Source organism: Eubalaena glacialis, chromosome 7 (assembly GCF_028564815.1).
Source record: "Eubalaena glacialis isolate mEubGla1 chromosome 7, mEubGla1.1.hap2.+ XY, whole genome shotgun sequence".
In the NCBI taxonomy this organism is placed as follows: domain Eukaryota; kingdom Metazoa; phylum Chordata; class Mammalia; order Artiodactyla; family Balaenidae; genus Eubalaena; species Eubalaena glacialis.
Genome location: NC_083722.1, coordinates 80,868,772 through 80,885,811, shown reverse-complemented (window position 1 = coordinate 80,885,811; position 17,040 = coordinate 80,868,772). Strand labels below are relative to the sequence as shown.

General features: G+C 37.3%; 1 protein-coding gene across 1 annotated transcript in view; it reads left to right on the top strand.

The window, feature by feature from the left end:
* Positions 1–17,040, top strand: part of DNAH12 (dynein axonemal heavy chain 12) — a 220,147-nt gene that overhangs the window by 202,916 nt on the left and 191 nt on the right. The window contains exons 66-72 of the mRNA XM_061195447.1: positions 544–777; positions 1,059–1,247; positions 3,040–3,143; positions 4,705–4,909; positions 13,413–13,550; positions 14,007–14,098; positions 15,753–15,820. Coding sequence (XP_061051430.1) covers positions 544–777; positions 1,059–1,247; positions 3,040–3,143; positions 4,705–4,909; positions 13,413–13,550; positions 14,007–14,098; positions 15,753–15,820 — 1,030 coding nt within the window. The remainder of the gene's footprint in view (positions 1–543; positions 778–1,058; positions 1,248–3,039; positions 3,144–4,704; positions 4,910–13,412; positions 13,551–14,006; positions 14,099–15,752; positions 15,821–17,040) is intronic.

Genomic DNA, 17,040 nt, shown 5'->3' with positions numbered 1-17,040 from the left:
GTGAGTGGTCGGCTTTTTCAGTTTCTGTAGACTTACAATGAAACATGAGATGCATGAGATGGTCAGCAGCCCCCCACCAAAGAAAAAAGATCAAATGTCCGCTATAAATTCCTACTCACTCAGACTTTGAACTAGGCACATTACTTACATGAATTTTAATTCTCACAGCAACCCTGTAAGGTGGGTATTATCCCTATTTTGGAGAAAACCAAAGCTAAGAAGTAAATTTACCCATTGAGGTAAGATTTGAACTCAGGTCTGTCCAACTCCAATACTTTCCCATTATTTCTGTCATGTTTTACCAAATATATTAATCCAACTAGACAACCACAGAATATTGTATTTTTCTGCTTCTGTGCTGTGATAAGGGCCTTTATGACATGGGGCTTCAAAACAACCATGATGATAATTCTTCCAACCCCACTTCCATGTGTATAGATTGATGGATGATTGATTGATTGATAGATATTTAAGGCCATCTTAAAATGGAAATGAAGTGAAATACTTTAAGGTTTTTCTCATTTCATTTTTCCTTTGTTTCAGTTATTTATAAATGAATATGATACAATTCCATTTGAAGCTATCTCTTACCTGACTGGAGAGTGTAACTATGGAGGAAGAGTGACAGATGATTGGGACAGACGTCTCCTCTTAACCATGCTGGCTGACTTTTATAACCCACACATAATTGAAAACTCTCATTATAAGTTTTCTCCCAGTGGAAACTATTTTGCACCTCCCAAAGGCACTTATAATGAGTACATTGAATTCATTAAGGTAACTGATATCACTGAAAATAGGGTTAGATTCAAGTGTGATTTTTCTAAAAAGCAAATAGTGAAGTAGTCCCCCATAATGTATAGGATTAGACAAGTACTATGGTTCAATCAGCTTTCAATATATTTTGTTTCTAGTAGTTACTGAAAACTGGAAAAGTTTGATTCCTCTGTTGTTTGATGTTTAGTTGATTTTTAACCCTTTTTGGTCTGCACATGTCTACCTTATGAATTAACGTATCCAGTGAAAATGTGATGCTTGTTGAATCTATTTTCTGGTAGGAACTTCCATTTACTCAACACCCTGAGATATTTGGATTACATGAAAATGTTGATATCTCCAAAGATCTTCAACAAACGAAAATCCTCTTTGAGTCCTTGCTCCTCACCCAAGGAGGTTCCAAACAGACAGGATCCTCAGGAAGTGCTGACCAGATTCTACTAGAAATTGCCAAAGATATTCTCAACAAGGTAATGTTTAGCTTAAGATATGTTACTTGTAATATAACATAAGTCAAAATGGCACTGAAATGTCAATCTGAAAACTCCATTTAGCGGCATTATGACCCTGAGTGAGATACTTTGCCTTTCTGAACATTAGTTTTCAAATCTGTAAAGTGGTGATAGTAGTACCAACTGTATAAGGTTCTTGTGAACATTAAGGAGATCATTAAATTAAAGTGCTTTGCATAATGCCTGGCAAATAGTAAGTTCTTAGTAACTACGGTTGTGGATAAGCTACTGAATATATGATTTGTTATCATTTCTAAATAAAGATGGTGGGCCTACTTTTTTTAAATGGAGGAAATGGTCTGAACTTGCTGGTTCAAGGAGGGAATGGTTTTTAATCTATACCTTCAGAAGTGAGGAGGCACAGGGAAATAAGATCAGCACTAAATTAACAGCTACAGCCTTTTTTTTTCCCATACTACAGCCCAATGTACTTAGCCCTCTTGGTAAAGTGGAATGATACTCTCTTTTCTCACTTTTTTCTGTGTCTTAAATTCAATAAAGAACAACTAAGAGGACTCTATGGTCCTAAGCACAGATCTTCACAACTCCCCTCCAGGATAAATACTATAATTATCCCCATATTTCAGTGTCAGGCACTCTGACAGAGCAGAACCTGACCCCTACCCCCTCTGCCTTGAAAATCCACGGATGGCACCTACTCTACTCTCACAGTTGGTACCCTTGCCTTACACCAGTCCTTAAGTAGAGCCTCCTCACATTAAGCCTGGCTGTGGCCCCTGGAGAGGAGAAGGGAGCAACACTGCCTGCTACCCCTGGGTAAAATCAAACTAGCCTCCTCCAACCTCCACCCCTGGACTGCTGCTTCTGCCATTTGCCTCTTCTCACCCTCAGCCCCTTCTTCTTGTGTGGTTTATCTCTTCGGGGCAAGGTTCTTGCCCTCCCAAAATGGTGGCTCTTACAAGATCCCTACCAGGAAGTTACCTGGAAGTGGCATATAGGACTTAATTGGGGTAGAATGTTTGTGCTGAGCCAAATGTGCCTTGAGTGACACCACCTAATATGACTTAGAATTCTTTTGTACCACCCAAGGACCATGGCCTGGGGACAGTCTGGGCAGCTCAACTTTCTTAGTTTGGGAGTTCCCCCATAGGGAAATTCCTTTGCCCCTTTAAGAGTGTGAATTCCATTGTCTTGGGGCTTGATCACCAACCCCAAAGTCCCCTTTATCACTTATCCTCAAGTGTCTCTGAGATGCCTCATTGAAATCAGACACTCAATGGCCTTCTCTTTCCCTATGCCCTGGAACCTTGCTACATTTACACATTAATTATTTGGTAGTGGTGTAAGCAAATCCATTTTGAGCCAGTTGATAATTTATTGGAAATAAATAAAAAAGAGTTATGAAATGGTAAATCAGTTTTATTAATGGAAAATAAGATTCAATTTACAAAAGAAAATTACACAACTTTTCAGAAATGTATATCTTCTTCATAGTACTCTATCCTGTAGTAAAGAACATGGGCCTTAGTGTTAGAGATCTATGGATTTAAACAGACCACTTTTGGACTCTGTACCCTTGGGCATTTACTTAACCTCTCTGTACTTAAATGATAATGATGGCCACCTAATAGTGAATGGTAAGGATTACATGAGATAATGTTTGGAAAGCAGTTAGCATAATACTTGGCACATAGTAATTGCCTAATGTTAGCTATAATTGATATTATAGCTGAATGAAACTAATTATTTATTCTGAGAGTAATATGTGATCTTCAAAATCTATTCTTAGCTACCAAATGACTTTGACATTGAATCAGCACTACTCAAGTATCCCGTGAGATATGAAGAGAGCATGAATACTGTTTTAGTACAAGAAATGGAAAGATTTAACAAGTAAGGAGCTCTATACCCAGTTATTCAGAAGGCTACCAACCAAAGTTGATAAAAAGATACACTGGTATTAAATTAAAATTTTAAGAAAAAATTATCAAAACTTGCCATTTCATTAGAGGTTTTCTCCTTTTTTAAAGTTGCATAATCTTCTGCCCCAGAAGGGAAGGTATCGTTTATAATGTAAAAATGGTGATGAAATAGAGATCTGCTTTTGCTGGTTAAAAATGTTCATTAATCATAATTTCTCATCCATCCATTGCTCTTCTCCTCAGGAACTAAAGATGGAATGAGCCTTATCTTGGTCTATGTGTAAATACATCTCTTGTCATTTTTCTGCCACTGACACATATACACCCCCCCCCCATTTTCTTCCTGAGTCTATCTGGATTGACTAGGTACCCTAAAATAGCAAACAAATTATTTGCTTTGAATTTTTTTTTAATAAATTTATTTATTTATTTATTTATTTTTGGCTGTGTTGGGTCTTTGTTGCTGCACACGAGCTTTCCTCTAGTTGCCGCGAGCGGGGGCTACTCTTTGTTGTGGCGCGGGCCTCTCGTTGTGGTGGCCTCTCTTGTTGAGGAGAACGGGCTGTAGGCGTGTGGACTTCAGTAGTTGTGGCAAGTGGGCTCAGTAGTTGTGGCACATGGGCTCAGTAGTTGTGGCTCGTGGGGCCTAGAGCGCAGGCTCACTAGTTGCGGTGCATGGGCTTAGTTGCTCCGTGGCATGTGAGATCTTCCCAGACCAGGGCTTGAACCCGTGACCCCTGCACTGGCAGGTGGATTCTTAACCACTGTACCACCAGGGAAGCCCCTGCTTTGAATTTTCAAATTCAATTTTCTACAGTTCAATACTGGCTTAAGGAATGGAGAATTGTTTTGGTTATGAATTTTCTAGTGTTTCCAAGTTTGTTTCAGTTTCCAGACTTTTTGAAATTTTAAAATAAAGCATATTAAAACACTATGATGCCTTAATTAATTTAGTAATTCTTATACAAAGACCATATGTATTTATATATCATAACATACTATCTCTCAGTTGCTTAGGCTTCTAGGCTAAAACCCTCACTTCAGGTATATTTATGGTGTTCTTAGCAGTTTGGGCCTAAGTGGGAAACAAAGTACTTGCAAGAGTATAAATGAATATACACTGTATGTTTTAATTCAGTGTTTCCAAAGTTTCAGCCATTGTATCGTACCTTTATAACTTTCTTCATATTTTCATGTCACCTATAACATTATTTACCTGATATTTTTCCTTAAATCATTCTCTGTTTAAATTTGCCTGGTCTTAAGCAATAATACCTTGAAAGCAGCAATTTTGATATGCAAGTTATATTATTTTCTATATTTAAAAATAAATATGTAATAAATAAAATGAAAAATGTTCATCCAAGTATCACCTAAAATTACTTTATATTATCAAGTGGGAGGTGACAACACTTTGGGAATACACTCCCATAAAGTTGTGAATGGTATCCTGCTATTTCTTCTTCTGGAAAGACTGTATGTTGGTATTTACTATCATATATATGTTGATGACGCAATTTCTTTCCTTGCAGTTTAATTAAAACTATACGCAACACTCTACAGGACCTTGAAAAAGCTATTAAGGGCGTGGTTGTCATGGATTCTGCTTTGGAGGCACTCTCTGGCAGTCTGCTTGTTGGAAAGGTTCCAGAAATATGGGCCCAACGATCATACCCAAGTCTTAAACCCCTAGGAAGTTACATCACAGACTTTCTAGCCCGGCTGAACTTTTTACAGGTTAAAAATTATATATAATATATATATTATAATGTATATATTATTTCATTTTTTTGGTTGACTGAAGAGATACTAGAAATTGGCTGTGGTCACTTGAATGTCTCTGAGTTAGATGAAATGGATTAGTAGTTTCATGGTAATCTAACCAAAATTTTAGAATATTGAAAATTACACACATTTCAAAGTACTAAGTAGACAATTAAAATTTTATTTTACCCAAACCCAAGTAATATGTGACATTTATATTTTTGAAGATTCACAACTTGGTCTTGTGATTTTCCTACTGATGGTAAATGACAAAAAGAGCCTGAGGCTTGGATTTATCAATAATTGGCCATTATCTAGAAATCAGTGCTTCTTATCTCTTATCTCATAAAACCAGGGAAAAGATGGGTGCTTTGAAATCTCCGAACCCTTCACCCTGCAATCTCACACATAACGGATGTGTAAGGCAGCACACTCTTTTTCCTCCCCAACTCCTCCGCTTGCCCCCATCCTATGGTTGATGCTTATGTGAGGATAGTCGGTGGGGAGAGCCCCCAAAATACATTTTGGAAATTCACATAGGTATATGACCTCTCAGTGTTCAGTTGCCCTTTTATTATACAAACGCTTTATTTGTTTCACTATAGAAGCTAATAATAAAATAACCCTACCTGTGAAGATGTGGAGAGATAGGCTTTCTCATACATTGCTTTTTAATTTTTGCCAGTCTGATACGTAAACCATATCTTTGTTTCAATTTGAGTTTCTTTGATTATTAGTGAGTCTGTGCTTCTTTTGGTATGTGTGTTTCCTGTTTGTGTTCTCTCCTGTGAATTGCCTATTCATCTCCTAGGCCGATTTTTCATGGGACTATTTTTGTTTGTTTTTATTTTTTTATAAAATTTTTAAAGGTTACTTTCCATTTACAGTTATTACAAAATATTGGTTTTATTCCTCACATTGTACAATACATCCTTGAGCCTATCTTACACCCAGTAGTTTGTGCTTCCCACTCCTCCACCCCTACATTGCACTCCCACACTCATAACCACTAGTTTGTTCTCTATATCTGTGAGTCTGCTTCTTTTTGCTGTATATACTAGTTTGTTGTATTTTTTAGATTCCACATATAAGTGACATCATAAAGTATTTGTCTTTCTCTGACTTATTTCACTTAGCATAACACCCTCCAAGTCCACCCATGTTTCTTCAAATGGCAAAATTTCATTCTTTTTAATGGCCAAGTAGTATTCCATTGTATATATATACCACATCTACTTTATCCATTCATCTGTTGATGGACTCTTAGGCTGCTTCCATATATTACAATTGTAAATAATGCTACTACAAACATTGGGGTGCATGTATCTTTTCAAATTAGTGTTGTTTTTTTCCTGATATATATCTGAGACTGGAATTGCTGGGTAATATGTTAGTTCTATTTTTAGTTATTTGAGAAACCTCCATATTCCACAGTGCCTGCAACAAGTTACATTCCCACCAACAGTGTACAAGGTTCTTTTTTGTCCACATCCTTGCCAGCATTTTTTATTTGTGTTCATTTTGATGATAGCCATTCTGACAGGTGCAGGGCGATATCTCATTGTGTGTGTGTGTGTTTTTTTTTAACATCTCTATTTGAGTATAATTGCTTTACAATCGTGTGTTAGTTTCTGCTTTATAACAAAGTGAATCAGCTATACATATACATATATCCCCATATCTCCTCCCTCTTGTGTCTCCCTCCCACCCTCCCTATCCCACCCCTCTAGATGGTCATAAAGCACCGAGCTGATCTCCCTGTGCTCTACGGCTGCTTCCCACTAGCTATCTATTTTACATTTGGTAGTGTATATATCTCATTGTGGTTTTGATTTGCATTTCCATGATGATTAGCAATGTTGAACATCTTTTCATGTGCCTGTTGGCCATCTGCATTTCCTCTTTGGAAAAATGTCTGTTCAGTTCTTCTGCCCATTTTTAAATTGGGCTGTTTGTTTTGTTTTGTTTTTTGATGTTGAGTTGTATGAGCTATTTATATAGGTTGGATATTAATCCCTTATTGGTCATATCATTTGCAAATATTTTCTCTCATTCAGTAGGTTGTCTTTTCATTTTGTTGATGGTTTCCTTTGCTGTGCAAAAGCTTTTAAGTTTAATTAGGTCCTATTTGTTTATTTTTGCTTTTATTCCCTTTACTTTAGGAGACAGATTCAGAAAAAATATTGCTGTGATTTATGTGAAAAAGTGTTCTGCCTATGTTTTCCTCTAGGAGTTTTATACTGTCTGGTCTTACATTTAGGTTTTTAATGTATTTTGAGTTTATTTTTTATATGATGTTAGAGAATGTTCTAATTTCATTGTTTTACATGTAGCTGTCTAGTTTTCCCGGCACCACTTATTGAATAGCCTGTCTTTTCTCCATTGTATATTCTTGCCTCTTTTGGCATAGATTAATTGACCATAAGTGTATGGGTTTATTTCTGGGGTCTCTATCCTGTTCCATTGATCTATGTGTTTGTTTTTGTGCCTGTACCATACGGTTTTGATTACTGTAGCTTTGTAGCATAGTCTGAAGTCAGGGCTCTTGATTCCTCCAGCTCTGTTCTTCTTTCTCAAGATTGTTTTGGCTCTTCAGGGTCTTTTGTGTTCCATATAAATTTTAAAATTATTTGTTCTTGTTCTGTGAAAAATGCCATTGGTATTTTGATAGGGATTGCATTGAATCTCTAGATTACTTTGGGTAGTATGGTCATTTTAACAATATTAATTCTTCCAATCCAAGAACATGGTCTATCTTTCCATCTGTTTGTGTCATCTTCGATTTCTTTCATTAGTGTCCTAAAGTTTTCAAAGTACAGGTCTTTTGCCTTGTTAGGTAGGTTTATTGCTAGCTTTCTTGTCCTTTTTGATGTGATGGTAAATGGGATTGTTTCCTTAATTTCTCTTTTTGATACTTTGTTGTTAATGTATAGAAATGCAACAGATTTCTGTGTATTAATTTTGTATCCTGCAACTTTACTGAGTTCATTGATGAGCTCTAGTAGTTTTTTCGTGGTGTCTTTAGGATTTTCTATGTATAGTATCATGTCATCTGCAAACAGTGATAGTTTTACTTCCTCCTTTACAATTTGGATTCCTTTTATTTCTTTTTCTTCTTTGATTGCTGTGGCTAGGACTTCCAAAACTATACTGAATAAAAGTGGTGAGAGTGGGCATCCTTGTCTTGTTCCTGGTCTTAGAGGAAATGCTGTCAATTTTTCACTGTTGAATATGAGGTTTGCTGTGGGTTTGTCATATATGGCCTTTATTATGTTGAGGTATGTTCCCTCTATGCCCGCTTTCTGGAGAGTTTTTATCATAAATGGATCCTGAATTTTATCAAAAGCTTTTTCTCTGTCTATTGAGATATCATATGGTTTTTATTCTTCAATTTGTTAATGTGGTGTTTCACATTGATTGATTTGCAGATATTGAAAAATCCTTGCAACCCTGGGATAAATCCCGCTTGATCATTGTGTATGATCCTTTTAATGGACTTGGTTTGATAGTATTTTGTTGAGGATTTTTGCAAATATGTTCATCAGTGATATTTGCCTCTAATTTTCTCCTTTTTTTTTTTGTGGTGTCTTTGTCCGGTTTTGGTATCGGAGTAATGCTGGCCTCATAGAATGAGTTCGGAAGTGTTCCTTCTGCAGTTTCTTGGAATAGTTTCAGAAGGACAGGTGTTAACCCTTCTCTAAATGTTTGGTAGAATTTCCCTGTGAAGTCATCTGGTTCTGGACTTTTGTTTGTTGGAAGTTTTTAAATTACTGATTCAATTTCATTACTGGTAACTGGTCTGTTCATATTTTCTATTTCTTCCTGGCTCAGTCTTGGGAGATTGTACCTTTCTAAGAATTTGTCTATTTCTTCTAAGTTGTCCATTTTATTGGCATATAATTGCTCGTAGTAGTCTCTTACAATCCCTTTGTATTTCTGTGGAATCGGTTGTACCTTGTCCTTTTTCATTTCTGATTTTATTGATTTGGGCTCACTCCCTTTTTTCCTTGATGAGTCTGGCTAAAGGTTTATCTTTTCAAAAAACCAGATTTTAATTTCATTGATTTTTTCTATTTTTTTTTTTTTTAGTCTCTATTTCATTTATTTCTGCTCTGACCTTTGTGATTTCTTTTCTTCTATTAACTCTGGGTTTTGTTTGTTCTTCTTTCTCTAGTTCCTTTAGGTGTAAGGTTAGGTTGTTTATTTGAGATTTTTCTTGTTTCCTGAGGTAAGTTTGTATCTCTATAAACTTCCCTCTTAGAACTCCTTTTGGTGCATCCCATAAGTTTTGGATTGTTGTGTTTTCATTTTCATTTGTCTCTAGGTGTTTTTTTATTTCCTCTTTGATTTGAATTGCCTCTTCATCTCCTAGGCCCATATTTCTTTGAAAATTTTTTAAAAAATTAATTTATAGGAGCTTTTTATGTAGATTATACACTTAACAAAAGAATCAGAATATAAGGGGGTTTTTTACATTTTTTAAAAAATTTTATTATTTTTTTTTGGCTGCGTTGGGTCTTCATTGCTGTGTGCAGGCTTTCTCTAGTTGGGCAAACAGGGGCTACTCTTCGTTTCGGTGCGCAGGCTTCTTGTTGCAGTGGCTTCTCTTGTTGCAGAGCACAGCCTCTAGGCACGTGGGCTTCAGTAGTTGCAGCACAGGGGCTTAGTATTTGTGGCTCACCGGCTCTAGAGAGCGGGCTCAGTAGTTGTGGTGCACGGGCTTGGTTGCTTCATGGCATGTGGGATCTTCCCGGACCAGGGATTGAACCCATGTCCCCTGCATTGGCAGGTGGATTCTTAACCACTACACCACCAGGGAAGTCCCTATAATAGGGGTTTTAAGTGTTTAGGCTCTAGAAGAGTTGCCACTTACTAGCCTCAGTTTCCTCATCCATAAAATGGGCACTTTTATCTCATATGGTAACAGAGGCATTCAGTAAATGTGAACTATTCTTTCATAAAAATCCAGAAATTGTTTAATTTTTCCAAATGCTTTTTTAGCACTTATTGCTGATGATGTGATTTTTTTTCTTTTTTAGCTTATTATTGCATTGAATTATATCACTAGATTTCCAAGTGTGAAACCATCCTTGTGTTCCTAGAAAATCCTTCTTGATCAGTGGTTCTTTATTCTTTTAATGCTTTAATCTATTCCCTTTGGATATTTTTAGAGCTTTTGATATACATTATGTAATCACCCTACGTAAAAATTAGGCAATTGTAGGCCTATCAAAAGTGAATGTGAGTGCCTGTTTTTCAGTAATTAGTGTTCTCCTTTTTAATCTTTGCTAATTTAATAGGTGAGAGTATGTGCACCTGGGTGATTTCTAGCCAACATGTCTATGACATGTGTTTGAGTTCTTCCTGTATGTACCAGCCTCTTTCTGTCCCTTATCAAAAGCATCTGACATATAGTTAATTCCATCCTCCCCTTGACATAATCTTGCTTTTTTTCATTTCCTAAACTTTTCTGAAATTTTAATTGGAACTGCTTACATTTCTCGTATACTACTTTGTTCCTGAAGGGCCTTGAAGAATCTTTAGCTTGGTCCCCTAGAGGGGTCCTCGCATGGTGCCAGCTGGAATAATATCCAGGACAAATTTCCTTTGTTGTTATTGTTAATATAAAGTTCATATCAAACTCTCTACTTTCGGAATTTGGCTTTCCCCTTGGAATCATTCTGTTTGAATGAGAAAGGAAAATCTCACTCATTATTGGGCATGTTTATCATCCTTCACCACAAATCTTCCCCTGAATGGATCTTCCCCATTGTTTTCTTACCCTTACAGAAGCTGTACAGTTTTCCCATCATCTTTCTCTCTCCTGGACTCTTGACTTTACCTCCTAATGATTCTTAGAGTTAACAAATTAAACAAATTGAGTCATGTGGAGTTTTTTCTTCTTTTCTCATTTCTCTCTCACTGTTCACCGTACTTACCTTCCCTTCCTCCTGTCTGTGCCTTTTTTTTTTTTTTTTAAGCTTTTTGCACACTGGCTGGAATCTCAGATTAAATCTGGGATCCGACACTTAGTATATGTGTGACTTTGAGCAAGATACTCATCTTTCTACACCCCAGTTTCCTCATCACTAAAATGGGAGGAATAATTCCTAACTCACTGAATTATTTCGTGGACTAAATGAGGTGATGCATGTAAATTACTTAGTGCCTACATGGTATGCACTAAGCGCTCAGTAAATGGTAGCTAATTCAGAGATTGTATGTAAGTAGCTGACCCAGACACTCATGACATTCTTGGCTAAATGAAGCCCTGGAGTGAGCAAGGGAATGTTGTATACACTTGCCTTCTGGGTTCTTATAGCTTTCTTGTGCATGGTACTAGTTCTGCCTGGTTTGTACCCTTGTCAAGCTCCATCTCTTTCTCTTCTTCTTCTTGATCTGACAGCTTGTACTGTTGCAACGTCTCCAGCAGTGGTTTGTTCTCTTCTTCCCAGGGAGCAAAGCTGGCTTCTTCCCATAGTGTGCTGCTCACTCAGAGACAAAGTTCGTTTTATTAATTCATCTGTTCATTCAAATGTGAATTGAGACCCACTTTGTCTAAAGCGCTTTGTTGCTGGATAAAGTTGCCAGGTTACCTTCAAGTTGCCAATAGCCTACAGGAAGATAATCTATGTATCTAAGAAAAAGCTAAGAGCAACATATAAGATGCTCTGGGAATTCAAAGAAGGGAGAGAGTTCTTTTAACTTAGGAAAGCAGAGTTTGTTTATTGGATGAGGTAGCATTTGAGCTGGTCTAAATGATGAATGGTTTTGGACACTGCAAATAAAGGAAGAGGACTTAAGAGACAACTGTAGGATGAAAGGCACTATATCATTTAGGATTGATTCTGTTGTAAAAATTTTGACATAAGCAAAAATTAAGTTTGTTCCCTCATGTAATTGAAAAAGCCAGGGAGTAAAGTGACTCCAGACAGCATTTGGCCTAGGGTGCAAATGTGGTTGCCTGATCCTGGCTTCTTGCACTTCTCTCGGCTCCAGTCTCTGTGGGTTAACTCCATTCTCAGTTAGGTTCTTGTCTGATGGTAACAGGATAGCAACAGCAACTCTGGCCTTACATCCACAAAACTTCAAAGAGTTTAGAGTGAATCTTTTCCCCAAAAGTCCCAGCAAAAGTCTCTACATCTCTGGCTTTGATTGGGTCACATGTCCATTCCTGAATCAGTCACTATGACTGCAGGTATGATCAGCTAGGCATGAATGACATGCCCACTTCCAGAAGGTGCATTTCCACCACCAGAAGTGTTTCGATTGAAAGTGTAGGAGGGTTCGTCCTCCAGAGGGATATAAGAGTTGTGCCACTTTAAGATAAGCAGAAAAAACAACAGATGTCCACCCAGTGCAGAGAAGAGACCACCAAAAGTACATTCTGATTAGAATGTAAGATGTTTAAAGGGGAACTAAAAGGGATGGATCTATAAATACAATTTGGGGCCAGGTTGTGAAGTATCTTGAATAGGAGACTAATGTTTTAGACTTTAATTTGGTAGGGTAGTAGTAGATCGCTGAAGAATTAAAGATGCTAAAACTTGATCCAAACCATGCATGGAGAAGTGCACTCTGGCAGCATCGTTGTAGATGTACTGAGCAGACAGAGGGAAGAAACAAGAAGAGGTACACATGATACAGAAAGAAGGCCAGGATATCTAAACTGGAACAGAGATAGTGGGTGTGGAGGCAGGGAGTTTAAGAGGATTAAGGAACTGGAACCAACACATGAGGGCTATAGTTAGACAATGCATAAGATGTCTAAAGATGTTTGCTTTTTTTTTTTTTTAATAAATTTATTTATTTTATTTATTTATTTTTGGCTGAGCCAGGTTTTCGTTGCTGCGTGCGGGCTTTCTCTAGTTGTGGCGAGCAGGGGCTACTCTTCATTGTGCGTGAGCTCCTCATTGCGGTGGCTTGTCTTGTTGAGGAACACGGGCTCTAGGTGTGCCGGCTTCAGTAGTTGTGGCTCGCAGGCTTTAGAGCGCAGGCTCAGTAGTTGTGGCGCACGGGCTTAGTTGCTCCGCAGCATGTGGGATCTTCCCGGACCAGGGCTCGAACCCGTGTTCCCTGCATTGGCAGGCGGATTCTTAACCACTGCGCCACCAGGGAAGCCCCAAGATGGTTGCTTTTGAGTGGTATTTCTTTTTCTCTCTTCAGTTGAGTGGTATTAAGTAATATAATAAACCCTCAAATAATTTACATTTGCCTTTTTGCAGAAGATTTGAATCTTTCAAATTTTGTTTTATTCAGGTTAATGTTAAGGTTAGTTTGAATTTTCCAAGAAGAGTAACTAGAAGGGATAAAAGGTAGAAGGGCCAAGATAGGTTGTGTGTTTGGTGTCAGGAAAGAGAGTCCTGTGATGGAAAGTGTGGGCAACATACACAAAAACCAGAATCAGGAATTGTATGTCAGGTGATTCTTGAGTAAGTTGAAAAATGAACATAATGCATTTTTTTTTTCTTTATAGGACTGGTATAATTCAGGAAAACCTTGTGTGTTTTGGCTCTCAGGTTTCTTTTTCACCCAAGCCTTTTTAACTGGAGCGATGCAGAATTATGCCAGAAAATATACCATCCCTATTGATTTACTAGGATATGAATTTGAGGTACAGTAAACTCCTTAAACTCCAGAGTATATCATTACATCAAAGGCATGTATTTAAGCAAGGAGGATATGGGGAATTCATATTTTTATAGCCCATTACAAACAATTCTACTTCTATCCATTCTTTGTGTTCATGAAGAAAGTATATAATATTTGTCTTGCTATCTTTGTGAGAGAATTTTTATATATCTCAATATTCAATTCAAATAATCTAATACTGTTTTTCTATCTTAGCAAAAAATTAATATGAGGTACAGTAAAACCATATAAAATATGTCAAAAGGAATTGTATTATATATTTTTAGATTTACATTTTACTGAAAAAGTCTTACAGTTTAAGAAGCTATTATATGGAGGAGTTTCCCTGAATATGTTCTGAAGATTTAGCTACTGCTTTCTTTATGAGACAAAGTTGTCTAGGGAGGAAATCATTGCTAGTGTGTGCTTCTGCCTTCAGGTTATTTCTTCTGATACATCTGAGGGAACACCAGAAGATGGCGTTTATATCCACGGATTGTACCTGGATGGAGCACGCTGGGACAGAACAAGGTCAGTAGTTTCAACTGCAAAGACCTATTCAGTTGTAGCTGAATCATAGGTGAGATAAGCTGTCTGCTACCTTTCCCCCTGCCATCCCCCTCAACCAAAAGACTTCTTCTAGAGAATACGACAAGTAATAAATAATATCAGAATTCTTGCCATAAATCATTACTCAGGCTCGGACAGTTAATGAGTGAGTAATTTCAGGTTCTGAACAATTTTGAGTTAATATTTCAATGGTCTTACTAGTAGAAAAGTTAGTTGAAATTATTTTCCTTCTTCTGTTTTATAACAGTTACATTCTGTTTGGTAATGTGTAGGCACACCTCAGTTTCAAACAGTTTATAGTATAGTAAAGTTCCCATTTCTTTTTTTTTTTTAGTAGTTTTTTGTTTGTTTGTTTGTTTTGTTTTATTTTATTTATTTATTTATTTTTGGCTGTGTTGGGTCTTCATTTCTGTGCGAGGGCTCTCTCTAGTTGCGGCAAGCGGGGGCCACTCCTCATCGGTGTGCGCAGGCCTTTCACCATCGCGGCCTCTCTCGTTGCGGAGCACAGGCTCCAGACGCGCAGGCTCAGTAGTTGTGGCTCACGGGCCCAGTTGCTCTGCGGCATGTGGGATCCTCCCAGACCAGGGCTCGAACCCGTGTCCCCTGCACTGGCAGGCAGACTCCCAACCACTGCGCCACCAGGGAAGCCCAAAGTTCCCATTTCTACTGGTGAATGGAAAACTTTTTCTTGCATTTTGATGACATAATAAGTACATATTTTAAATAAATACTGAATTTCCAGCTTAGGAAACTAAACAGTGCATATGTGTGTGTATATATATATACATATATATATATATACACACACAGACACATGAGAAAGGGAAAGATTATTTCCCTTGAAGCCCTGCTCTTTAACAATCCATTGCTAAGCATAATCTTCTATTTCCAGAGTCAGGGTTACACTTTGCTCTCAAGGGAGGGCTAAAGCCCGAGGCAGGGAAAGTCACTTAAGAAGGAGCATGAAGGTGGTTCTACAGAGATGGTTCTAAGACAGGGATATGAGGAGACTTAGCTGCACATAGTTCATTTGATTATTTCTCTTTTCATTTTCATCGTTCTGCTGACATTTCTCTTAACTTACGTTTCCTTATATATGTATTCATCTTTTCATCCCTTTCTTCCCTCCTCTTGCAAGCAAACAAGCAAGCAAACAAACAAACAATGTAGCATAGGGAAAATAAACCACATTTTCTAGATAGATAGATCTATGTTTGAATCCTCATGCTGGCATTTAAGAGCTGTGTTACTGTGAGAAAAGTACTCAATCTCTCTGAGCTTCCACTCTTCATCTGTGAAATAGAATTAGGAATGGGGACAAGACTATTGGGAAGGTTAAATGTGACAGCATAGTGTCTGCCTCATGGACAGTACTTTTAACATGGCAGGAATTGATATTTGTCCACTGTTTGACACATTGCCTTTCCATATTTTTCTTCTGTTTCTCTCGATTCTTCATTGCCTCTTCCTTGGTTTTGTTTGGTTTTGTTTTTACATTTCTTTTCCTGCATATCTCTGGTTCTCTCTTGTATTAAAAGCCAATAGCTAAGTAGCAATTTCTAAGATGCAAATTTTATTTTATTTCTAATAAACATCTGTCAATTTCTCTTCACAGCGGATTGCTTGCCGAACAATACCCCAAACTTCTGTTTGACCTGATGCCCGTAATATGGATAAAACCAAGTAAATATATTTCTAACAGAACTTTGTAGAGTTTTAGGAAGGATAATGATAGATATTATAACTGCTTCCCCAAATAAGTCTCTGTTCAAACCTATTAGGATTTTGTTCAATTATAGTAAATAGTGACTTAATGTTTACAATGGAAATATATTGTTCCCCCTTTTTGGGTTGCATTTATATTATTTTAGGAATATTATTCTGCCTCTTTTTGCTCTTATCCCATGGGATATAACGTTTCCTTTGACCCTCCCCTACACTTCTCCTTTTTCAGTCTAGAGCTTCCCATCAATATTTTGATTCTGAAGTGCCTTTGCATACCTCTCAGAGACACAAATAGGCTTGACACAGTCTCCAGCTAGTGACTAGAGTTTTCTGGCTATAAGAAACTCCTAGGCCTAGGAGCCAGCCAGGTGCCCCAAGGTACAGATGTTGCAAGCCACACGGGGTGGAGGCCAATTTTGCTCCCTTGGGAAACCTACTTGTTCCTTCCCTCCTTCTGCAATCATCATTTCCCCACCAAATCTGAACAACTGAAGCTCATTCTTTTGTTTTTTCTTTCTTCTCTATTTTTTAATTCTCAAATAACTATAAATGAAAAATTTATAAATTACCCAATCACCACTCAACCCATTAAGCATTTTTTATTATTAAAGCAGTTCATTTATAACTATGACAAATGTGGCCTCAGTTTAGAAAGATTCCTAATATCTCATATCTGGCTTTTCAAGGATTGTGTATAGATTCTTTTTGTGAGTAGGTAAGAGTTGGTATATTTTTATTAGTAATAACCTGCTGAAAACAAATAGTAACTTCAGCTTCTAATTTATGGATTTCTTGTATTAGAGCTCTAAGCAGCTGTGTTTCTCTTTCTGCATCTCCTCCATTACCTATGCTGTATTTTATTCCTTCTTCCCTAATTTCTCCTTCTCTCCCAAGTCCTCTTGAGTGTTTTCATACCTGCTAAGTGATCAGGTCTTTAAAATCAATTCCTGTCCTCCAGACCTAGAATCATGCACCATATGAAATCATTTACCTTGTTTCACAACCATAATTATATGCCAACTGTAAAAACACAACAACAATAACTTTAAAATGTTCAATATCATAATCATGATCTTAGATTTAGTACTGGTCATTTTATTACAAGATAAATAGTTGTTCTTTTAGTACCATTGGCTGTTTTCCTTTTATCAAATGAATATATTTCCTTTTTCTTCAAG